General features: G+C 45.3%; 2 protein-coding genes across 4 annotated transcripts in view; one reads left to right on the top strand and one right to left on the bottom strand.

The window, feature by feature from the left end:
- Pdzk1 (PDZ domain containing 1) overlaps positions 1 to 3,595 on the bottom strand; it is a 54,264-nt gene extending 50,669 nt beyond the window's left edge. The window contains exon 1 of one of the 3 annotated variants that reach the window (XM_075978044.1): positions 3,474 to 3,595. The gene's annotated coding sequence lies outside the window, so the exon portion shown is untranslated. Of the gene's footprint in view, positions 1 to 656; positions 804 to 1,095; positions 1,174 to 3,473 lie in introns of those variants that run through there. The other 2 variants (XM_075978045.1, XM_075978048.1) reach the window with 2 other exon arrangements.
- Cd160 (CD160 molecule) lies at positions 393 to 20,288 on the top strand. The gene is made up of 6 exons (XM_075978062.1): positions 393 to 757; positions 938 to 1,091; positions 9,979 to 10,120; positions 13,762 to 14,088; positions 17,518 to 17,637; positions 18,938 to 20,288. The coding sequence occupies exons 3-6, from the start codon at positions 10,042 to 10,044 to the stop codon at positions 18,943 to 18,945; spliced, it is 534 nt and encodes a 177-aa protein (XP_075834177.1). The 5' UTR covers positions 393 to 757; positions 938 to 1,091; positions 9,979 to 10,041; the 3' UTR covers positions 18,946 to 20,288.
- The last annotated feature ends 5,441 nt before the right edge of the window (positions 20,289 to 25,729 follow it).

The raw sequence follows: 25,729 nt of genomic DNA on the forward strand, positions 1-25,729 counted from the left end.
AACCAGGCAGAACCCTTACTGTTTCCCCCTCGACAACAGTGCAGCATTGGCAAGAGCATAGAACTGGACTCCAGGGCTTTACCCACTATCACACGGACAAAGGATAAGGATACTGGGACCCCGGAAGCCAGGCTACTTCCGCAGTCCATGTCCATGACATCAACTGTGGTGAGAAACATGGAGATGACGTGGAGAGTCTCTCCCTAACATGGGCTCTAATCAGCCAAGCTCCTAGAAGCTGCTCATCAGACCAAGAAAGTCAAACACTGATGAACTGATACATTTCTGAAGTCTATCTCCTCTCCAGGGGCCGAGAAAGCAAGATGGACATGCACTGAGAAAGGGGGCGCCACGTGAGGTCTGTCTCATCCAGCGATGGCTTCAGGGAGGCAGCTGGCGGGGACCGCGATGCTAGAGCATTTTCCTGAGCGGGGTGGCAATGGTGTGAGCACTCTACATTAGCCAGGAAGAAGCTTCCCCAGTGTCACTTCTTATGACACTAACTCAAGCTTCTGGATAGCCTGGCACTAGCTGGCAGTCGCGGGCGGTGTCTCCGAACTATAGGACTTCCTGCTGCACGGGTTCGGAGTGGAACAGCTCTGCTGCGCTCTAAACGGCCCCAAATCCAAAGGTATCCACAGGAAAAGACAGCGCACCTTTATTCCTGAGAGCACGCGCTGTCTTTGCACCTTCTGGCCGTCTCTATTACCAGAGCCATCTCTATCCATTAACAAGTGAGAAATCTTCATTTCCCAAGGTAAAGAAACCTATTACAAGGGGCGATTTTTCTTTTCTCAGTCCTCTCAGAACCTTAGTGGGTTTCTAATAAGAGAGGCGTGGAAAGAGAAGGAGGTGCTGGGGAGAAAGCAGAGAGGAAAAGTTCTAGGGCTGGAGGAAAGAAAGGCAGGAGCTAAACCCATCCTGTGGTTTTTCAAAGCTCACTATGAGACTGACGACAGTAGGAGCCAAGACGGAAGTGGGGAAGATAGTTTTTAACAAGAGAAAGACACCAGCATACGAATCAAGAGCACCCAGAGTGAGCACCCAGCGTGAGCACCCAGCTTGAGAGCAAGGAAGAACTCTGTCCTGAGGTACCTGGGCTCTGGGGAGGGGTGGAACGCTTGACAGAACTGCTGACGTGAGGCCAAGCTTTCAGTGAGGTGCTGAGAAGCCTGCTTCTCAAAGGGAAATAAATGTTCTCTGCCCTCAGAAGCCTGAGGAAGAGATAAGCTACTTATGGCGGTGGGCTGGCGCGCTCACCCTTCCTTCTCATGGGCTTCGGGTCCTTCACTGGCTCAGACATGCCTTCAGGGGGAAAGACCACACTCTATCCATGGGAAGGAAGTCTCTCTCTGTGAGCATTTTAGAGTTAAGCCTGACCAGATTAACTCAGGCATGCTGGGCCGACTCCTCCAGGTGCTCTCTTTGGTTCTGTGTTCATGAGAAGATGGTGGGTGGAAGACACACATTTCTATAAATACAAAGGAGATGAAGAATCATCACAAGAAAGGTTGTGAAGCCTTTGCTCCAGCCCTGGACTGAGATGTGAGCTGCCTCTGTGAGGTGTCTCTGAGGGACATTCAAGTCCTAGGCACCAAAGGTGGTATAAACAAGGGCCGCCTTAGTCGCTGTGTGGTTTGGGCAGAGTAAACCTCTAAATTCCTGGGGTTTAAAAAAGCAATGTTTTGCCCTCAGTTCAGTTCCAACTGTCTCCTTCAGTGGGAAGAAGCCTTAGCCTTTGCCTGTGAGTCAGAGCTGGTGGCTTACCTAGGGTGTGTGACCCCACGAGGTCAGACCACACTCGGGGTTTGTGAGTCTGGGGAGAAAATACATCTTCTCTTTTGTCAGCCTTTGCTAGGGAGTTGGTATTTGCTTCCATTAAAAATGCAGGTAAGGAGCCAGGTGTGGTGGCAAACACCTTTAAGACCAGCATTTGGGAGGCAAGCGGATCTCTGTGAGTTCGAGGCCAGCCTGGTCTACAAAACAAGTTCCAGGACAGTCAGAGCTGTTACACGGAGAGACCCTGTCTCGGGGTGGGGAGGGGGGTGTTGCAGGCAAGGAGCCACAGGAGAATCTGCCGTTAGCAGAAAGCATAGGTATCTTCGAATCTCTTGGCGGCTGTTACACTTCACTGGACTAGACAAGGGCCGGGAGTGACCGTTCAGTGGCTAAGAGTGCTGGCTGCTCCTGCAGAGGGCCTGGTTCCCACACACCGAGGCTCAAGGCCATACATAACTCCAGTTCCAGGGATACAATGCCCTCTTCTGGCCTTCACAGGCACCACACACCCAAACAGTACACAGGCATACACGTAGGTAAAACAAGCTATACACATAAAATAAAAAGAAATGATGGTCGTTGTCAGATGAACACCGGGTCCGAGGAAGCGTGTGTTATCTATCATGTATTCCTGTAACTGTTCCAACAACCATCTTTATAGAATTTGCTTCCTTTATTATCCTATACATTTTGTTTTATTAATTCTAGACTGATTTTTTTATCCCATATATTATGAATGTTTTGCCTTCGCACGCACACACACATACACACACACATACACACGAACACATACACACATGCCCCACACACACACACATGCACCACATGTGAGCTTGGACCCAACAGAAGCCAGAAGAGGGTGTTGGGTGCCCTCAAACTGGAGTTACAGACAGAGGTACCAACCTGGACGCTGGAACCCAGCCCTGTCTTCGGCAAGAGCAACGAGTCATTTCCCCAACCCATCTCATTAATTTTTTTACAAAGAGCATTTGAATTGATTTATTTCTTTACACATCACTGAAAGTGATTTGCTACTGTACAGTAACGTGTTGCAAAGGTAGTGAACGTACATTGTGACTGTATAGAAAACTACAGGTTTGCAGATTCGTGCTACAGGATTGCAGGCTTTCTAGTGTTTCCACACATTCTCAGCAAGAGAAACAAAATACCCAAGATTAAAGGAAAATCAGACAAATCGCATCCGCATGTTCCTCACCAGGTCTTCAGAAGGCTCCTTGGTTCCCTTTAAAATACAGTTTTACCATATTTATTTAGTGTGCATAGGTGTGTGTGTGTGTGTGTGTGTGTGTGTGTGTGTGTGTGTGCTGTACACGTGAAGGTCACAGGACAACTTGCAAGAGTCGGCTACCTCCTTCCATTGTGAGCGAACTCAAGTCCTTGGGCTTTGTGGCAAGCGCCTTTACCGGCTGAGTCATCTGGCTCTCCATAGTTCCCTTTAAGCCGCAGTTAGGAAGCTGCGCTCCAGCTCAAGAGACCGGGTTAGAAGGGCAGGCTGAGAACAAGCAAGGGCGCCAAGGCTTCCCCGGAACTCTGGTTTCTCATAAACTAGAGATGAGGGCGTTTGCCGCTTTCCTCCATCTCTTACCAAGGATTTCTGAGAGTCCAAGGAAAACTCAAATGTGAGGATACCAACCCTATCTGCACCCTTCCCACCCCCTACCCCCAGAGCTCACCGCATTCCACGAGGGAGGCAGGACCTGCGGCTGGAGGCGTGATGGACCCAGAAAGTTCTGCCCTCCCATACCCCACCACTCTAGATGCTAAAGAGCCATTAGTAGCTTCGAGCGCAGTCCTAGTCACTGGGCCCACAGGATCCAATCATGCACTCTCATCTTCTCCACTCCTAGTTAAGGTTGTTGCCCCCACCTCGGACCCACCCCCCCGTCGTCGTCCGTCCCCCCCCCTTCCCCTGTCCCCTGCTCTTCTGCCTGGAGGAGTCCTGGGCTGGACTGAGCCAGGCAACGCGGAGAAGGTCACACCCGGGGCTGGGAGGCAGCGCCCTCTAGCGGCAAGAGCTCCAGCCATCTGTGCCTGCCGGCAACGCACCTGGTGCTCCAAGAATCAAGGTCACTTCTGACAAGGGAGTCCTTACCCGAATGGTCCCCGCCTACCCCCAAACCGGCTGAGGAGCCCAGGCTTACTTACACACTGTGGTCCAGCTAGACTTCATCACCGCGTAGCCACTCCGGCGGAGGGACCGGCTCCTTGCAGCAGGCCAGCCTGCCTGTCGTTCTAAAGTTGGAAGCGGTCCCTACTCCGCCCCTCCCATCCCATTACACCAGTCCCTGAGGACACAATCTTGAAGAAGAAGCACGACCTTCTGGCATCTCACAGCCAGCAAGTGCACAGCATTGGTTACAAGCCAAATCTCCCAACCGGTCGGTTCTCCTTCTCCACCTTCCTTCTCCCACAGCATCCTTCCCGTACCAACACCTAAAGTCAACAAAACGACCAAGACCCAACTCCACTGCCATCCTGCAACCTTCCCAGAGCCCATGGCCTGCATTCCTCTTCTTCTAACCCTTGTAAACTGCTTACCCAACTCTGTTCTTGTCATAACCCTTTATTCTTCACTGTTTGGGAATGGAGAGAGATGGCTGTAAGGAGAGGCACCAAAGATACTGACTGCAAGGGGGTTAGGATCCCAGCTCCCCACCCAGTCTCTGTGATTTTAAGCAAGTCACACGGCTCCTCCAAGACTTCTGCACCGAGCACGTGGTTAATGATAGCTCAGAGTTTTACAGTCACTAAATACTACTGTGTATGAGCTGCAGCCAGTAATGCGGCCGTAAGAATCAGCACGGCTAGCATTTATTGAGCAGTTGCGCTCCGTCAAGCACCATGCTATGCTCACAAAGCTGCTAGATTGACCTCCATAGTTACCTTGGGGGAGAGAACGCTGTTGTCAACATTTTATTCATCAGTAAACTCTTTTTCATAGAGATTAAGAAATCCAACATTAGATTTCAAACCCGACCTGACTAGGCGGCATCGAGCAACACAGACTCCTGTTTTAATGATCTCTCTGTCCACCGCGTACCTACCTGGTAGGTGCTGGATGGGATATACTAGTCAAATGTTTTCACTTCTCAGGGGCTTGACCTAGGGCCCAGCACAGAAGCCCAAGAAGCCTGATGTTGCCCCAGAATAGTTTTTTTTTAAATGTACCTTATTGTTTTTGACATCTAAGCTAGTTGCACTGAAACAGAATCTGGCCTTGCAATACTGGCAGTCTGAGCTTCACTTCAATGGCTAGTACACTATCAATTTTTAAAATGTTTAGTTTGTTTAGAAGAATATGTGTTCAGCAAAGAATTGTTGGAAGGACTTCTACAGTTCCATTGGGCTGGTTGGCCTTTAAATCTTCTATACATACCTTTTTATCACTTCACAGTTGAGGAAGCTGGGTTGAACTATGGGGATCACTGTAGTTCCCATTTCTTCCAGTAATTTCTCCAAACTTTACTTTATAGAGCTAAGGGTTATTACATAGTTTCAAGCTATGTGTCTGGGTGTTTTGCCTGCAAGCATGTTTGTGCACCAATGTGTGCACTGTCTGTAGAGGCCAGCAAAGCATGTCTGTGACCTTATGTATTTCTTTATAAAACTGTATACTTTTGCCTTATATTAATTTAGTTAGGCCAACAATACTTAACCACTATTTTTCATCCTTTTAGTTTTCAATTTCCACATCATTGCTCTTTTTAATGACATTTATTTTTATTTTACTGTATATTTGAGGAAGGGTCAGAGGTCAACTTTCAGGAGTCCATTCTCTCCTGTCATTCAGTTCCTGGGGATCAAACTCAGGGTGTCAGGGTTGGCGGCAGGCACCTTTACCCTCTGCGCAATCTCACCAACCCTCAGTACTCTTCAGTATTCCTCTTGCATGTAGTCTATGGTCGGATTTTTTTCTGAGACAGAGTCTCACTGTGTAGGTCTGGTGGCTGGTCTGCAAATCTCTGTAGACCAGACTGGCCTCAAACTCAGAGAGGTCTGCCTGCCTCTGCCTCCCGAGTGCTGGGATTATAGGTGTGCGCCACCACTGCCCAGCCATGATGAAATCTCATTCCTCTGGATTGTAAACTCAAGCTCTTTCTTCTCTAAGTTGCTTTTGATACTGATGTTTCATCAGAGCAACAGAAAATGAACTAATACACAACACGGAAATCTATACTCGGATCTGAAGAATTAATGTCACAAAAAATTCACTTCTCCCTAAGTTAAAATATACATTGAACATAATCTATTTTTTAAAATAACAATGGGGGAATGTAGCTTCTACAGGCACTGCACACATGTGGCTCATGAATATATATGCAGGCAAAACACCCATGCACACAAAATAAAAATGAAAGAAAAGTAATTGGACTTTCTTGGGCTGGAAAGGGTGATGAGAGAAGGCAATGGTGGAGATGAATATGATCAAGGTGCTGTCTCTGTGTATGAAAGCAATGAAATCCATAGCGCTATATAACTGATATGTGACAAAAATATGGTGTAGGGGATGGAGAGATGGTTCAGTGACAAAGAACACTGGCTGCTTTAACAGAGGATCAGGATTCAGTTCCCAGGACCCACAGGGCTGCTCACAACCACCCATCACTTAGCTCCAGGGGGTCTGACGCCCTCTTCTGGACTCCTTGTGCACCTGCATGCAGTGCCCAAAGATACAAATAATAAATCTTTAAATATATAACTGAAAAATCAGAAACAGGATTTATAACTATTTCTGGTTTTCTCCCTCAAATTTTGGAGCTCAAGTCCGTAATATACACCGGTAGCTTGTATTTTGAATACTTACTCCCCAGTTCATGGTGCTAATAAAGCACCTTAAGATAAGGAGCCTGGCTCACCAGAGGTGAGCCGACCAGCCTCTTCTGGCCCAGTTCTCTGTGTCATGCTTGCTGTCGTGTAAACTAACCTGTGCCACAAGCTCCCTCCACTACAAACCACACCCCTAAGGCTCCCGTGCTATAACAAGCTGGCATCCCTTCGAAGCCATGAGCCAAAGTAGTCCTTCCCTTCCTGAAGCTGCTTCAGTAAGCTACTGTGTCTCATCAGTGAAACAGTGACCACAAAACTTGTGAGTATACCTCTTCAAGAAGGTACAGGCTGGAAATATATATATATGGGAGGGAGCACACAGAAGATTCTTAGAAACCATAGAGTGTATGTATACAAACCAAGGTGGCATAGCCTCTGCATACTTTAGCCATCTGGTACGACAAGGTCTTGGGTTACACACCCACACAGCATTTTACTATGATGAATACTCTAGGCAACTGTAATACAACAGTAGGTAGTTATATATCCAGACACAGACAATGTACAGTGAATATGTATATATCATATATATATATATATATATATATATATATATATATATATCCTACACGATGCCCATTTTGACATACTGAATTATAATAAATATAATTTAAGTCCATATTTATAAAACTAATCGAGTTCAGTTTTTAAATAAATAATAGAGGTTGATTTGACTCCTGATTCTAGACATGGAAATGTCCAAGTGTGTAGCACTAGCATCTGCTGAGGGCCTGCCTGCTACATTATAGCAAGGTAGAGAGCCTCCATTTTAAAAACAATTTAAGATTAATAAGATAATAAATAATTTAAAATAATGCATCACTAATGACGATGGCACCCTGAGAGACACATCACTAGATGATTTCATGGCTGTACAGCATAGAGCGTAAACATGCAAACCAAGATGCTGCAGCCTCTGCACACCTTGGTCATCTGGCACAACCTTTTGCTCGTGGGTTACATACCCACATGGTATGTTACTATAATGATACTGTAGGCAGCCATGATACAACGGTATTTATGTATCTAGACACAATATACACTAAAAATAGAGTCCGACAGCTTTAAATTGAATGCCTGGATAAAGCACGTTCTGTGCCTGGAGTCTGCAGGTCTGGGAATCTCTTCAGAGCATGAGTGATGGAAGCCTGGGGCATGACTGAGCACTGCTGGGCACTGCTGGGCACTGCTGGGCACTGCTGGGCACCGCATAACAGCCACTCTAAATAGGTCAGACCTCAAATCCTGGGCTGGATCCCCAGCACCTCAGAAAGAAACTGACTTCAGTCATAAAGTAGCCTTAGCTCATGATAACATTTTTACTTTACAGTCTCCTTAATTTTTAAATTTAGCCTAAAACATAACCATGCCAGTTTGGTTGGCCCATGCATGTAATCACAGCTGGGTAGGCCGAGGCAAAAGGCTTATGAGTTTGAGGCCAGTCTGGGGAAAAGTCCCTACAAAGACATTGTACATATTATACAGCTGTATAAGAATTGTGTGTGTGTGTGTGTGGTGTGAGACAATTCTGTATTCTGTCAATTATGCTTTAAATAAACGCTGATTGGCCACTAGCCAGGCAGGATGGATAGGTGGGACAACCAGACAGGAAGTAGAGATGGGGCAATGAGAACAGGAGTATTCTAGGAAGAAGGAAGCTCTTCTTGAGTCCTGCCCAGACCACGGAAGAAGCAAGATGTGATCTACCTTGCTGAAAAAGGTACTGAGCCATGTGGCTAGCATAGATAAAAATAATGGGTTAATATAAGTTATAAGAGCTAATGCAAAGCCTGAGCTAATGGGCCAATCAGTTTATAACTTATGAAGACCTCTGTGTGATTTTCTTTGGGACTTGCCAGCTGTGAGAACTGGGCAGGACATAAACCCCAACAATCAGGCTCGTTCATGTTACATGTGTATGTGTGTGTGTGTGTACATATATACATATATTCTTATCCTATATGCTTTCCCAATTTTTAAACCTTTTCTGTTAAAAGTGAACACATTCAATAAAAAAGGAAAACATAACACATGTAACCTATGTCTGCAGAGGTCAAGGTCATTATTGTTACTGTCTTACATCTTCAATATCGTCACACTAGAAGGCCTTCAAGGCCGTCATCCCCTGACCACCATCTTTTTCTGGCATCCCTCATGAAAGACCTGCCCAAGCTCCTCTTGTGTGGGACCCTTCATATATACATGCATGGCGGCTTGCTTGGTGTCTCTGCTGATGAGCAGGTGACACACTACTCAACACTGAGGTTCCTGTTTTCAAAGCTAGCTGAAGTCTGCAAAGTCTGCGAACCCCTTCACCATGGTTTTCTTGTTAATCTCTTCCTCTGACCTTCTTTTCACTCTCCTTTTCCTCCACTCTCTTTTCCTCGTTTCTTTTTTCTCTTGTCCTTCCAGTCGCTCATTTCTGCCCATTTCATTATAATCTCTAAGGACCACTGATGTCCATGCCGTCTGTCGCTGGCTGAAATGCTGATACACAACACATGTCCGTGTAATACTCTCTTGTATGAATGAACCAAATTTACCAAGTCAGCCTCCTGTTGACTTTTCCTTTCAATTTGAGTGCTTTTTAAAATGTGGACATAATTTTGCTTAAACAGGATTAGGTTATTTAAATATATTAAAATAAAATAATAAAAATATTAGGAGAAAATAATTTCAACCCAAGGGAAACTTTATTAAAACAATATTGGAAACCCAAACACTTTTTAATTAAAACTTTATTGTAAAGAATTTGCAAATAAAAAAAATCACACATGAAAATTAGCCCGGCCCAAAGTCCTTGCGTTTTAGCAAATGCCTATGAAGCTGAGACAGGCACTCCGAAGCTTCACGTCAGATCTTAGGCTTTCATTAGCTAATATATTTTTTGTGCTTACCCATCACCAAAATATCCATGGTAGAGTTGAAACTGGAGCAACGTTAGCTTTGTATCTGCTTTCAGGACACAGTGCCCTTTACCTGAGTTCAGTCCTTCCTCAGTCCCTCGTATTTGCACTTTCTTTTCTCCTTTTTACATACTATATATTTACCCACATGGACATTTGTTTACATATAGGCATATACATATAGTTACATATATATGGATGGATATAACAGGGGCTATTTGCCAACTAAACCCATGAAAACTAGGCAACATCTCTCAGCCCAGCCCGCCCCATTCCTCTCTCCAGTTATACCTTACTTGATCTTTTTATATCACTTCCAAACCCTCTGTGCCCTGGGGCTCTATTTATCTCATTCACACTTTAAGTAACTTCAATAAGCGCTTAAAATAAGGAAACAGTCCTAGAGGTCTGGAAGGCTTCAGCTAATGTGTCTCTGTGCTTTCAGGGGTGTGAGGCTACAGAGCAGCAAAGCCAACACCCATGTGGAATTCCCGGGGCTGCTGAAAACATGCAAATCCTGATGCCACCTGGCCAAAGCTGCTGTGCCCTAGTCATCCTGCTGGCAATCGTGGACTTCCAACATGGTGGTGAGTATAGGTGCCGGGACAGACTGCCATTAGGGGAGAATCCGGGGCTCAGGGGAAAGAGTTCCCCATGCATGTTTTCTTGTAGGAAAAAGTCTCAACACAAGCGCTGATTTCTCTGTGGAGATTTTCCCTGGTTCTTCCAGGCACACACAGGAACTCATAAGCTCCCTACATAATTTGGTGACAATTTTTTATTTTGTGGTGATCAATAATAGATAGATAGATGATAGATAGATAGATAGATAGATAGATAGATAGATAGATAGATAGATGGATAGATAGATAGATGTTAGACAGATGGACAGACGGATAGATAGATAGATGATAGACAGATGAACAGACAGATGCATAGATAGATAGATAGATAGATAGATAGATAGACAGACAGACAGATAGATGATAGACTGATGGACAGATGGACGGATAGATGATAGACAGATGGATAGATAGATAGATAGATAGATAGATAGATAGATAGATAGATATAGAGAAAGAGAAAGAGATAGATAGATTTAAATGTATCAGGGAAGCAGTACTTTCCTGTCCACTTTACCTACCCCGATGCTCTGTGATGCCAGGGGGAGTTGCAACCTGTGAAAGAAGAGATTTGTGCCCAGCTGGTGCCTTCCAACCATGGGGCCTGTAAACATTAAAAGCTTCCCGAGAAACCCTTGAGGATATATATTCATATATTTTGCTGACTGTCTGTCAAGGCATAAGAGAACAAGTGCTTGGAGACATCCTACTGAGGCCATCAAGGCAGTGGTCCCTCACATCCACCTGCTTTTGACCCTGCAGTGCAGGGGTTCAGGCTTTCATGGGCATTAACTTGGGGCATCCTCATTCACGTATTCCTCCAATTGTGAGTCTGACCATATGACGGGGAAGTAAAAACATCTGACCCATGAACAAAAAAATATAATTAGGATATAAGATTTCTGATAACATAAGACCAACTGTCCAAATCTGGCTTTGGAAACCTGTGTAACACAAACACGAGACTGCAAAGGCATGTAGATATACTTTTTAAAAAATATTTATTTATTTATACAATATTCTGTCTGTGTGTATGTCTGCAGGCCAGAAGAGGGCACCAGACCTCATTACAGATGGATGTGAGCCACCATGTGGTTGCTGGGAATTGAACTCAGGACCTTTGGAAGAGCAGGCAGTGCTCTTAACCACTGAGCCATCTCTCCAGCCCGTAGATATACTTTTTTAAAACAGCTGAAGGGCTGGAGAGATGGCTCAGTGGTTAAGAGCACTGGCTGTTCTTGCAGAGGACCTGGTTCAATTCCCAGCACCCACATGGTGGTTCACAACCATCCATAATTCCAGTTCCAGGGGTCCATCACCCTCTTCTAACCTTCTTGGACACCAGGCAAGTCCATGGTGTATATAGATATATGCAGGCAAAAAACTCATATACATATAATGAACACATCTATTTTTTAAAAAAAATTAATGCAGCTTAAGTAATTTTCTAAAATTTTATTTTTAAAAAGAAAAAAAAAACTGTGCTGGGAAGACAGCTTAATCGGTAAAGTGCTGGCCAAACACAAAAACATGCCAAGGATGGCAGTGGCACGTACTTGTAATCCCAGAACCAGGGAGGTGGAGACAGGAGGATCCTTTGGGCTTACTGAACAGCCAATCTAGCCAGAGACCCTGTCTCAAAAGGGGTAAAGTGTGCTTGAAGATGCCACTGAAACTGTCCTCTGACCTACACACACACACACCACCACCACCACACCATACCACACTCACACACACACCACACACCCCACACCACACTCACACACCACACTCATGCATAAAAACAATCCTTTCTCTTTGAGGGCTTTGTCCTTTGAAGAGGGGAGATGGCTTGGTGGGTAAGGCAATAGTGACCGCTTCATCCGTGGCAGGCTTCTACCCAACCTTGCAGCAGGGCCATCAGTCTGCTGGAAGCCCTCCTGACCGTGCAGTGACAGGAAGTACCAGGCATGAGGCACACTAGCCCCATGTGGCAGTTCCTACACAGACCCAGGTGGTCCATGGCTCCAGCAGCATCCGTGCCGTAGCTTTTGCTAGGATGCTGAAAACAGTACAATACCATGTAGCAACCCAAGGAGGGATCTTCTGCATACACAACCCCTCGACTCTTGGTGTCTGTGAACCAGGTGAGGTACAGCACCACAAAGATGCCCCGTGAGATCGGCTTGGTGGCCGTCATGCCTCTGTCTCTCCTTGCCACTCTCACTCCCCTCATCTTTTCCTCTCTTCAGACTGCCACTCAGCCCTGCTCCTGCTGGGCTCCCTTTGGACAAGGAAGACACCTACGTTTGCTGCTGTTGCTTCCCCCAGCCCTTATTTTGGGGGGCCTGTTTGCCCTTGAGGGATTGCCTGGCCACGCGAGAGTAGAATTTTTGAGACTTTATTGCTTCTCATCTTTGGCTCGAGAATACGCCTGAGACCCTGTCCTGGCGCACTGCCCTCCTGTCCTACCTTCCTGGAGTTTCGTCTCATGCCCACACCATCTCATTCCCCTCCTTACTTCCTGCAGACCCCAACTAAGGCTTCCCAGGCATTTGAGTGTGTGACGTACCACTGATTTCTCTCCCCGAGACAGAAAATATTTCAGAGCACTCGTTTGCATTCATACAAGAATGAAATTTCACCCTGCGAACATGTTCACCCCACTAGTATAGGGCCTCCCCCCATCCCATCCACTCTACTACCTCCAGACCCAGGGACTTCACGGCCACTGCCTCTGCCTCTACCAAGTGTCGTTTGCATGCCTTACCTCTAGCCATGGCTGCTGGTACTGCCTGGAATCTGGACTGTGGTATTCTGCTAATCTTTTAAAATTTATTTTATTTTTATCTATGTTATCTATTATTATTATTTGGGTTTTTTTTTTTTGAGGCAGGGTTTCTCTGTGTAGACCAGGCAGTCCTCGAACTCAGAGAGATCACCTGCCTCTGCCTCCCGAGTGCTGGGACTAAAAGTGTGCACCACCGCTGCCTGGCTTGTATTTTGCTGATCTTTACGTTGGGCTGTACACTTGAGAGCAGAGCTTTGATGGTCTGAATGAGATGTCCCGAATAAGTCTTGGTATTTGGATATTTGGTGCTCAGTTAGTGGCTATTTGGGAAGGATTAAGCTGTATGGCCTTGCTGGGGGGAAAATGGGGGGCATGCTTGGGGTTTCAAAATCCTCTTACCCCTCTCAGTGTGCTCTCTCTTGCTTATGGGTTTAGATGTGAGCTCTCAGCTATTCCTGCCACCACGCCTTCACTATGCCATCATGGATTCTAACCCTCCCTGAAAGATTAAAGGGTTTTTTTTTATAAGTTGCTTTGGTCATGGTGCTTTGTCATAGCCATAGAAAAGTCACTAAGGCAGTCCCCCGCTCCCCAGCATCATGGAGTAGAAACTTCACACGGATGTATCTGGTCCCTTAAGTCTCACCTCCCAGGAAAATTAGAGGCGGGCAATGTGCTTATTGTCCCAGGAACAACTAGAAGTTGTGTTTCCCGTCTGCCAGTGTCCCATGTCAGACAAGTGTCACACAAGACACTCTAGTGACAAGGACCAGCTAGGTGTGACTTAAGGAACTCTTCCTGACTTTTCATGGTAACTCCTGCATCCCTGTTTCAGGATGCCTCCAAGTCACCAGCTCAGTATCCCAGCAAGGAGGACAACTGGTCTTCACCTGCACTTTGTGGCACAAGAGAGGCGAAGCCGAGGGGCTAATACTCTTCTGGTGCAAAGACAGGCGGTCCGACTGTTCTCCTGAGACCAGCTTAGAGCAGCTAAGGGTGAAAAGGGATACTGGGACAGATGGTAGCAATGAACAGAAATCTCAGTTGGTATTCACCATAGACCAAGCCACACCATCGGACAGTGGGACCTACCAGTGCTGTGCTCGAAGCCAGAAGCCAGAAATCTACATTCATGGTCATTTTGTCTCTGTTCTAGTCACAGGTAAGTCCCTAAGAACCAAATGCAGCCAGAGGAGCAGTGAGCGGGGCTGACAGTAGGAGTTTCGAGTAGCGAGTTGAGGTCCTAAATAGCAATCCCCTTGAGCATCCTTCCTCCCCTGAGTATCCTTCCTCCCTTGAGCATCATTCCTCCCTTGAGCAACCTTACTCCCTTGAGCACCCTTCCTCCCTTGAGCATTCTTCCTCCCTTGAGCATCCTTCCTCCCTTGAGCACCCTTCCTTCCTAGAACATCCTTCCTTCATCCCTTGAGCACCCTTCTTTCCTAGAACATCCTTCATCCCTTGAGCATCCTTCCTCTTACCCAGTTCTCTGCCAGCACCACGCTGGCTAATATACCTCATGTTAAACCTATCTTCAAAGTATATGTATGAAGGTAATCTCATCTTTGTCTTTACTGTTCAGCATCTTTATCGAATGGCCCTTTCATTCTCATTAGAAGACTGAGTCTTCAGGAAGTGCAGGGATTTATTTAATGCCACTCATCAACTGGACTAGTAACCATAGAAGAGAATAGGGTGTTTATTAAATCCTAGTAATAAAATAATAATAATAATCAACCCAGGCCTTTTGATGACTACTCTGCAGTTCTCTCAGTGAAGAGCCTGTATTTCCCAAATATACAGAGATGGGTTTAAAATAAAATCTGTGATTTTCCTAAGAAGCATTTGACTCTAAGAAATGAACCTACTCCAGCTACTGGATTAGAACAGAAAAATAAAGCAGAAAGTGTGGATAGCCCCCACGAGTTCAGTTTTCTAGAATCAGAAGCCAGAAAGCTGAACAGGACCCAAAACAGTCCATCAGGGTCTCAAGCTCACCAAGGGAGCAAGGCTTCCGGCCTCTGCCTATGCCCTTCATGCTCCATCACCTCCCCAGTGAACCTCACTGTGATGACTCTAGCCAAGCTGTAGAGGGCCCATCTGGGCCTGAGCCTTCAGAATCCTGTGGAAAACGCACCTTCTACCTACAGTTCTATACCCAGCCAAACTACCAATCTGTGTGAGACAAGAGACACTGTTCAATGTACAATGGCTTAAAAAAGCTTGCCGTCTGTGAATGTTTCTCAATGCTGGAGATTGATCCCAGGACCTAGAACATGCTAAGTCAGTACTTTGTCACTGAGCCACATGCCAGCCTCATACAATTTTTTTAAAAAGAATCCAACAATCCAGCATGGTGGCCCATACCTATAATCTCAGCACTCAGGAAAACAAAGACTGATCGTAAGTTTTGGGCCTGGACTACATAGCTACACCATGTCAGCAAACACACAAACATTACCTTAGCCCTCCACCCACAGTAAACAAAAAATCTGAGAGGCAGGGCCTTTTAATAAACATTCCTATTCTCTTCTATGGTTACTAATCATTCAAATGGTCCACTTCTCTTCAGTTACATCTATATTTTCTTCTTTCCTTGCTTGCTGCTACCTACCTAAATGTCCTGTCACTTGGCACTTCTAACTATTCTTTCTTCCACCAAAATCCTCTCCCACAGCTTCTGTGAATGTTCTCTGACTTGTTTAATTTCTCATTTACTTTGCCTCTATTTTCTTCTCCCATCTATCAAACCTAAGTCCTCACCTAATCTAACTTCCCTCCCTCCCCCGAGTTTGCATCTATCCCCAAGTCACCTTCTCCAGCTCTACCTCCTTTCCAATGCTTTAACCAAACACCCCACTCTCAGCTGGACCACTTCCTGGCAGCACCCCATCTCCCCAAACTTGTCTTCTTGAGACTAGCATCTGTCCATGACTCTCGGTCAAAGACCTGGTTCCTCCTTTTCTTTACCCATCTAATAAGTTACTACAAGTTTCCCTGTGTTTACTATTTTCTTTTCAAATGCTTCCCAAGTTTCTCTCACATCACAGTTAAAACATTCCTCTCAACTTTAACAAGTGAGGTCCTTGAGATTGCCAACATTTCCTCTCTCACACTTGCTACGGGACCTATTGTTCAATAAATGGGCCACCAACCCTGTATTGTCCCAGTTCACTTGAGATTGCCACAGACTTAGCTAGAAGGTTAGCGTGTATGTTCTATGCCGTCACTCGGAGAATTAAAGGCTTCTTAGTGTCTACAATGTCTAAATCACGTTAGCTTATATGAGGCGCTAGCTCATCAGTTCTCAACCTGTGGGTCACAACCCCTTTGGGGGTCAATATCAGATGTCCTGCACATCAGATATTTACATTCTGACTCATAACAGTAACAAAACTACAGTTGTAAAGTAGCAATGAAATAATCTTATGGTTGGGGTCACCACACCATGAGGAACTGTATTGAAGGGTCGCAGCATTAGGAAGGCTGGGACCCACTGCTCCAGGCAATTTCATTGTATTTATCTGGCCCCTCTGCTCCAGTTAAACTGCGAAAGTGGCTATTCTCCTGCCTCCTCTTCATTCATTTGATGGACACTCCCTGTGCATCCTGAGCACAATGCCAAGCGCTGGACAAAAGAATGGGGTGCAACAGTCCTTGCTCCTTATAACTCGGTGTTCACAGTTTCCCAATGAGCCCCAGTATTTCTAATTGAGTGACAGGGAAGGCTATGTAGGCACTCAGCACATATGATCGTCAGCTGTGGAAATAAGGTCCTTCTGGAAGGTAAGAGCAGACAGGCAACAGGCGGCACTAATAAACAGTGCCCACCGTGTACCGAGTGCTAGCATGCACCAGGCATTGTGCTGGTAGTCGTCTCCACAGACTTTCGGGAGGTTTTGTTGTCCTGTGATAAGATGTTCTCAGCGCTCACTCAGAGGGGCAGCGGTAGACACTCCAACTCTATTCCCGCGCCCAAGGTTCTTATTTATTTATTTTGGTTTTTGAGACAAGGTTTCTCATATTATATAGCTTTGGAACCTGTCCTGGAACTCGCTATGTAGACTAGGCTAGCCTTGAACTCACAGAGGTCCACTGGCTCAGCCCAAAATTTTAACTCATGCTAAATTACTCTATTATAGAAGACTTTTTATAATGAACACAATTGAGGAAACCCAAGTCCAAGATGAGCTGTTTTCCCTTCCTGGGAGATGGTGGCGCACGCCTTTATTCCCAGCACTCGGGAGGCAGAGGCAGGCGGATCTCTGGGAGTTCGAGGCCAGCAGCCTGGTCTACAAGAGCTAGTTCCAGGACAGGTTCCAAAACCACAGACAAACCCTGTCTCGAAAAAAAAAAAAACAACTCTAGAGCTCCTCCGAGGTTGACTTGTCTCTGTACCTGCTGAAGGCTAGGTTCTGTATTTATTTGCTCAGCCTAAGCCTATCACCACAGCCCGCAGATATCAAAACTGTTTATTCAGGAAGTGGATTATGCTGCCAGGCATTGAGATCACGTGGGAAAAGCAACAAAAGGAAGTCCTGACCTCTGATCCCCTCTCCTGATGCGTGATTCTCTTTTGAACCTGGAACAGGGAACCACACTGAGATAAGACCAAGACAAAGGCAGGACCATATTGACAGCACTCTCAGTTCAGACTTCCTGCAAGTAAAGGCCTGCGGGATGCTGGTCACCTTCCTGGTGGCTCTTCAAGGTATGTCCAGAAGAGATTTCAGCGCTCCGAGCTATGAGTTTGTACTGCCGGCTTAATTATTTCCTAGGCGGGAAAGTACAGAAAGAAGGAGGGGAAAACGTGTTCCCCAAGGCCTGGCCATCTACAGTATGTGGGTGAAACCGGCTTAAAGTTACTAAAGTCCTCATACTGTAGCTATGTGGAGACAGACAAATCGGACTTCCCTCTGGGTAAGAGGTTGGGCCTCTTAGGAAAGGCCTGTGGGAGACAAGAAACACAGCTGCCCCCACTCACTCAATGAACATAGAAACGCCAGGACAAGCCACAGGTCTCTAGTTATTACACAAAGATGAACAAGGCAGGAGACAGGGTCGACCTGAGGTGGGGTTTGAACACAGCACCTCCACAAAGATGATGACCGTATTGAGTATTAAAATACTGAGACATTTAATAATTTTCCACTAGGATTTTGCATAACAAATAAATGATACGAGATTTTGACTGTCCTTGGCAGCCAAAAGGGCCAGCTTCTACACAGGGGACATGAGGATGGAGCAGTCTGGTTATTTACTCGCACTGAATACAAGTTTCCCTCGTGGGTTAAGCTATATTCTTGTTAATAAATGCTATTTCTTCAGGCACACTTTGAGTACACACTCAAAGGGAAACGGGGTCTACCTTGCACTATCGCCACTACCTGACTCCAGAGTCACCCCAGAACAGCAAGGCCTTTGCTCCCAGTGCCCTTTTCTAGTCAAGAACAAAGCCTTACTTTCAACTATTTATTTTCTCCTGTACTCAAGGTGCTCTGAGGGTACGCAAAAGAAAAAGCAAAACTAAATCATAACTACTTATGAAGCTGTGTGAATGAGACATGGTCTCCCCATGCAGCCCAGACTGGTTTCCTACTCAGTCCTACCCCAGGTGTCGGACCACTGGGATTACAGGTGTGAAGAGCCATGTCCAGCTTTTCCTTCTCTTCCTCTTCCTCCAATCCAAGCCTTAGCAGACAGAGGGAAGAGACAGCATTCAGCAGAAAAACACACGCGTTTCCAGGGGTCTTAGCGATATCATGGAGACCAAGTTATAATGCTTTTTCTTCCATGTGAGGTTAAAGTGAAGGAGTGTCCTGATCCCTGCGCCTCCCTCTGCGCCTCCCACACAGCCCAGATACTATGTTCACACATTTTCCCTGTTCCCTTTCTAATCACGAGAGCCTATCAAACAGCCACCTCAGGACGGGCCTTAAATCAGGTGTTCTGTTTCTCAGTTAGTCTAAGTTGTGAGGTAGTGATACAAACCATTCATTTTCTTTCAACAGCTCTATAAAAAAAAAAACCTTCAGAAGAAGGTACAGCAAGATAAATCTGACAACGCACACGGGAAGAACGGTACGGGGAACAGATGCCGAGTAGACCAAGAATCTGGAGGGTCAGCAAGATGGCTCAGCCAAGAACAGGAAGCCTGCCAAGCTTCAGCTCAAACCTCTGCACCCACATGGTGGAAGGAGAGAACTGACTCCCCCAAGCTGTTCTCTGACCTCCATGGGAGTGCCGTGCTCTGACCCCAATAAATAAAATCATTCCAGGGATCTGGCAGAGCGTTTGGCATACTTCTGGATCTTCTTTCCTTATTGCCAGCGCAAGTTTGCCTACTCCCGCCTCAGGGCCAAGAGAGAAAACACACAATAAGTGTGATTGGTGTGCTGGCCTTAAATACCAGGTATGTTTTATACCACAGAATAATGGCTCATCTCCCCTGCAACACAGTAAAATAAGTGAGTTCTAATTTTATATGTGTGTGTGATGCATGTATGTGTGCACACTGAACACGCGGAGAATAACTCCTGGGAGCTGGTTCTCTCTTCCTCTGTGAGGGCTGGAGATCAAACTCAGGTGGCCAGGCTTGTGCAAGTGCTAACAGCTGTCTGTAACTCCAGGCTCTGACACCCTCGCACAGACATACAGGCAAGCAAAGCACCAACTCAAATAAAAATAATAAATAAATTAGAAAAGAAAACTGTACTTCTAACTGGGCCATGATGGCGCACACCTTTAATCCAGCACTTGGGAGGCAGAAGCAGGTGAATCTTGTGAGTTTGAGGTCAGCCTGGTCTACAGAGTGAGTTCCAGGACAGCCAGGGCTACAGAGAGAAACCCTGTCTCAAAACCAAACCAAACAAAAAACAGCTGTACTTCTGATTAGAAAAAGCCGCAGCCAGGATCTCAGTGAGAAGGAAAAGCTACATCAGATGCTTTATGTGCACACCATCCAATCTGTCACAAAGAAAATGTAAAAAGTGAGGGAAAAAAAGATCTCAAATTTGAATGTCTACAGTTCCTTTTGTCTGGGACATCTTCTAGCTCAGCTGAGAGCTACACTTGGTCCTGGTACACACCCCTAGTCATGCACACTGTATTCTGATTTCCATTAGAACCCCCTAGGACAGTGTCACCTGTGTGCCCAGACAAGGACATTAGTACCAGCTGGTATTTCCTCCCGCAGGAATGACACCATTCCATTAACTCCTTCCCAGCTACATTCATAGAACTTTGGAGATTTGCTTTGGAAACTCTTAAGAGCAGTCTCTTAGAGCAACTTTCAAATCTCTGTTAATCCCACAACCCTGAATTCATCACCCTGAATAAATATTTACACATATATTCATATAAGTAATGTATAATGATTCATATATATTCTATTATACATTGTACGTACGTATACAATTAGAGTAGTGTACAGGCTGAGGCCCGGCTGGTCCAGTAATGACTGTCCAATGGAAGGTCCAAGGATCTAGCAGTCACACAGTCTGTTAGGGTGGATGTCTCAGCTTGTCTTCAGTATTTGCTGGGATCCTGAAGAAGTAGGTGTGACGTTTTCACTTGATGGCAACTGAGAATGAAGCTGCCATCAAGAGCAAGGGCAAGCAGGCAAAGAGCAGAAGCTTCGTCCTTCCATGTCCTTTGTAGAGGCCGCCACCAGAAGGTGTGGCCCAGATTAAATGTGGATCTTCCCACGTGGAAAGATCCAGATTAAAGATGGGTCTTCCCGCATCAAAAGGTTTAATTAAGACAAATCCCTCACTGGTGTGCTGGTGTGGGAGGTCCTTCTGTCTGTGTGTTGCTTTTATTGGTTAATGAATAAAGAACTACTTTGAGCACATGGCAGGAAGAACAGAAGTAGGTGGGGAAAGCTAGTATGTATGCTGGGAGAAAGAAGGGCAGAGTCAGGGAGACACCATGGAGCCGCTAGAGACAGACGCTGGAACTTTGCTGGTAGGCCATGACCTCGTGGTGATGCACAGATTAATGGAGATGGGTTAAATTAATATGTAAGAGTTAGCCAATAAGAAGCTATAGGTAATGGTGTTTTAAATAATACGGCTTCTGTGATTATTTCGGTTCTCAGCTAGCCGGGAAGCTGGGAAGAACAAGCGGCCTCCTCCAGTGTGCCCTTCATTTTCAGATTTTAGTTCATTCTAATGTTGACAAGTTGACAACCAAGAATAGCCATCACAAAGTCGGGCAGCGGTGGCACACACTTTTAATCCCAGTACTCGGGAGGCAGAGGCAAGTGGATCTCTGCGAGTTTGAGGCCAGCTTGGTTTACAGAGCGAGTTCCAGGGCAGGTTCCAAAGCTACAGAGAAACCCTGTCTCAAAATTAAACAAACAAACAAACAAAACAAAAAATAAATAAATAAGTAGCCATCACAAGCACGTTTATCTTCACATTTCTTTACCACAGAGGAAAAGGTTTTGCCCTTAATTTTTTTTGGATTTTTCGAGACAGGGTTTCTCCGTAGCTTTTGGTTCCTGTCCTGGAACTAGCTCTTGTAGTCCAGTATGGCCTCGAACTCACAGAGATCCGCCTGCCTCTGCCTCCCGAGTGCTGGGATTAAAGGCGTGCGCCACCACCGCCCAGCTTGCCCTTAATATTTAAGTATCTATTATACAAACCCTGCTTCTACAGTCTGCTTCCTTCATTGATGTCAGTGAGTCTCCCAGCAGCTTAGCAGACAACTCTGAAGCTTCCCTCACTTCTAAGCCCCTTTGGTGCAATTTAGACGAGACACATGAAGCTTTTCTTGAGTTGATCTAGTTCTCCTCGAGGAACAGTTCTTGTAGCCAGACAGAAACTGAAGTATGCAAGAGGTCATGGGAAATTCAATGTGCTACCAAACATGTATCAATAGTATTAACCCTGGTATGGTACACCTATAGTCCCAGCGCTTGGGAGGCTGCGGCAGGAGGATGGTGAATTCAAGGCCAGTCTGGACTATAGAACATGACCCTGTGACAGAAGGGGGGGGGGTGGAGGTTAGTGTGCAACTGAAGCTTAGTTTTAATGTATGCTCTTAGAGCACTTGATGTCCTTGTTTCAATTCCTCAGTCCCCTCAAAACCATAAATACACATAGACAAACAAATAATTAATAACCAAGCCAAGCGTGGAAACACACAGCAGTCTTCCTAGCCCTGGAGGCTGAGGCAGTAGGGTTGAGGATCCAAGCCAGCTTGGGCTATCCAGTGAGACATGTTCTCACACTAACCAAGGTAACTGGGACTGGGGCGTGGCTCCCAGTAGAGTGTTTTCCTGCATTTATGAAGTCCTGGGTTCCAACCCCAGCAACACATAAACTGGGCATGGTTGGCACACTCATATAATCCCACACTGAAGGGATTCAGAAACCCAAGGTTGTCCTCGGTTACAACATGAACCCTTTCCTCCCTGCCCCCTCAAACACACACACACACAAATGTGAGTTCAACTGATTATAACATATGAGTACTAGATAATAAACATCCTTAAGTAATTTGTTCTTGACCCTTAGAGATGACAAAGTTTTACTTTAAGCGGATCTCTGCCATTGACCACGTAATGAGGTACCTACTTATCCAAGCCAAGTGTCCTGTAAGAGAGAAATCCTGGGAAAATGTGGCCTGTTTGTACATGAGAGAAGCAGAATGTGAGATTCCAATCTTCCCTCTGCCTGCTGACTCAGTGACCACCATGTCTTTTCTTCCTCCAAGGTACAATCTGTATATACATGTGTCTGAGAGTGTATATATTATCTAAATATACACACACAGAGAGAAGGACAGAGGACTGGAGGAAGGGAAGGAAGAGGGACAGGGGGGTGCACACCTTCAATCCCAGCACCAGGCAGTGGGGGGGGGGGGGATGGGCAAGTCAATCTCTGTGGTTTTGAGGCCAGCTTGGTTTACATAGTGAATTCCAGGACAGCCAGGGCTATGTGGAGAGACCCTGTCTCAAAAAAACAAACAAAGGAAAAACCAAATTCTTCCTTTAAATCTCCTGACTTGAGAATCAACTATTGGATTACCAGAGAACTGCTAAAAAACAGATACCTGAGAATTTACAAAACTGTCACATAGCAATCGTTTATAAATAAACTTATATTGAGATAAGGAAGGTATTTAATCTACAGTCATTCTTTTTTAATTGCATGTATATGTGCATCTTTGTAGGTATTTGCTATGTGCATATGGGTGTCTGGGGAGGCCAGAAGAAGAGGTCACAGCATACCCTGGAGCTGCAGCAAGGGCAGTCGTGAGCCACTTGACATGGGTGCTGGGAACTGAACTCAAGTCCTAGGCAAGAGCTTGAGGTCTTCTTTTCTTTTCTTTCTTTCATTCTCTCTTTGTCTTTTGAGACAGGATTTGTGAAGCCTTTGGCTGTCCTAAAACTAGCTTTGTAGATCAGGCTGGCCTCAAACTCACAGAGATCCACCTGCCTCTACCTCTGGGATCAAAGGTGTGTGCCACCACTGCTTGGCAAAAGTAGATTCTTTTCTCATACAACATATCCTGATTATAGTTTCCCCTCCCTCCACTCCTTCTAGCTCCTCCCCACATCCCCTCCTTTCTGTCTCTCATTAGAAAAGAACAGGCTTCCAAGAAACAACGGCAGAACATGACAACATAGAATGTAATAAGATAAAGCAAAACTATCATGTCAAAGTTGGACACAGCAACCCAAGAGAAGAAAAAGAGTCCCAAGAGTCTCATGGTTAGGAGTCCTGTTGTAGGGGGCCACTTGTTTGTTCCCGGCTGCTTAGCCCCAAAATAATCACACAGAACCATATTATTTGCAATAGCTTAAGTGTATTTCTAGCTAATTCATATATTAGGTTAACCCATCTCCATTAATCTATGTACTGCCAAGTGGCTGTGGTTTACCGGGTAAAGTTCCAACCTCTGTCTCAGGTGGGATACATAGCTTCTCCTGACTCAGTCTTCTTTCTCCCAGTATTCAGCCTAACTTTCCCTACCTAGTTGTTGTTATTGTTCTTGTTCTTCTTCTTCTCCTCCTCCTCCTCTTCCTCCTCTTTGGTTGGTGTCAATGTTTCCCTTTTGGTAGCTTGCAGAGTACCTTCCCGAACCAAACAGACTCAAACATAGGGATGAAGGTTCCATGTAGGTACCAGCTTGACTTTTTCCATGTTCATGAGTTGTGTGGTTATTGTCCTCAGCAATGGGGCCCCTGCTGTCAGTTTTCAGAGAGCAACCTTTTGTCTTAACAACAACGCCTAGCTTGTTTAGGAATTTCCATGGGATCCCCTTGACCAATAAGTCAATTGAATGTATCCCAGTCCTGCCACTGGGAACCTTGCCTGGCAACAAGAGATGGCCAGTTGAGACTCCATATCCCACACTGCTAGGAGTCCTCACTAGGATCACCTTCATACATTCCAGGAAGTTTCCACTGTGCTGGGTTTCCACACTACTCCCCAAATGCCCCCCCATTCCCAGCCTATCTCTCCACCCTATCTCCCCATCACCTGATCCTACTCCCCCACTCCCATTCCCACCTGCCCCCAGTCCACCAGTAAGATCTATTCTACTTCCTCCTCTCAGAGAGACCTATGTATCCCCCCAGACCACCTTCTCTTTATCTAATCTCTCTGGGTATACAGATTGTAGCTTGGTTACCATTTACATAAAGGCTGATATCTACTTGTAAGTGAATATATACACTAATTAACTTTCTGAGTCTGAGTTACCTCACTTAGGATGATTTTTTCTAGGTCTATCCATTTGCCTACAAATTTCATGATGTAAATTAAAATTATAGCTGAGTAATATTGTGCAAATGTACCACATTTTTAAAAATCCATTCTTCTGTTGAGGAACATCTAGGCTGTTTCCAGTTTCTGGCTATTATGAATAAAACCATAATGGATGTGGTGGAGCAAGTATTCTTGTAGTACGGCAGAGCATCCTTTCGGCATATGCCCAAGAGTGGTAGAGCTGGATTTTGAGGTAGATTGATTACCAACCTAGTCTAAGGAATCGCCATATTGATTTCCATAGTGGCTATACAAGTTTGCACTTCCACCAGCAATGGATGAGTGTTCCCTTTACTCCACATCCTGGCCAATGTGATCTTAGCCACTCTGATGGGTGTAAGATAGAATCTCAAAGTCATTTTGATTTACATTTCTCTGATGGCTAAGGATAATGAACATTGCTTTAAGTGCTCCTCAGTCATTTGAGTTTCCTCTGTTGAGAATCTGTTTAGATCTGTACCCTATTTTTAAATTGTATTCTTTGTTTTTCTGATATGTCGTTTGTTGAGTTCTTTATATATTTTGGATATTAATCCTCTATTGAATGTGGAGTTGGTAAAAAAAATATTTTCCCATTCAGTAGGTTTCTGCCTTGTCCAATTAACGGTGTCCTTTCCCTTAGAGAAGCTTCTCAGTTTTGTGAGGTCCTATTTGTTAACTGTTGAGCTTAGTGCCAGCACTATCAGTGTTCTGCTCAGGAAGTCATCTTCTGTGCCAATGATCAAGGCAATTCCCCACTTTCTCTTCTATCAGATTCAGTGTGTCTGGTTTATGTTGAGGTCTTTGATCCACTTGGACTTGAGTTTTGTGCAGGGTGATAGATATGGATCTATTTGCATTCTTCGGTATGCAAACATCCACTTTGCCCAAAACCATTTGCTGAAGATGCTGTCTTTTTTCCAATGTGTATATTTCTGGCTTCCTTATCAAAATCAGGTGTTCATAGGAGTGTGGATTTATGTCTGGCCTACGATTCCACTGATCAATGTGTATGTTTTTAATTCCAATATCTTGCTGTTTTTA

Source organism: Microtus pennsylvanicus, chromosome 7, assembly GCF_037038515.1.
Source record: "Microtus pennsylvanicus isolate mMicPen1 chromosome 7, mMicPen1.hap1, whole genome shotgun sequence".
NCBI lineage: Eukaryota > Metazoa > Chordata > Mammalia > Rodentia > Cricetidae > Microtus > Microtus pennsylvanicus.

Coding starts and splice junctions, on each gene's coding strand:
- Cd160 (XM_075978062.1), top strand. CDS start 10,042: ATGCAAATCCTGATGCCACCTGGCCAAAGCTGCTGTGCCCTAGTCATC. Junction 10,121..13,761: donor CGTGGACTTCCAACATGGTG/GTGAGTATAGGT, acceptor TCCCTGTTTCAG/GATGCCTCCAAGTCACCAGC. Junction 14,089..17,517: donor TGTCTCTGTTCTAGTCACAG/GTAAGTCCCTAA, acceptor AACCTGGAACAG/GGAACCACACTGAGATAAGA.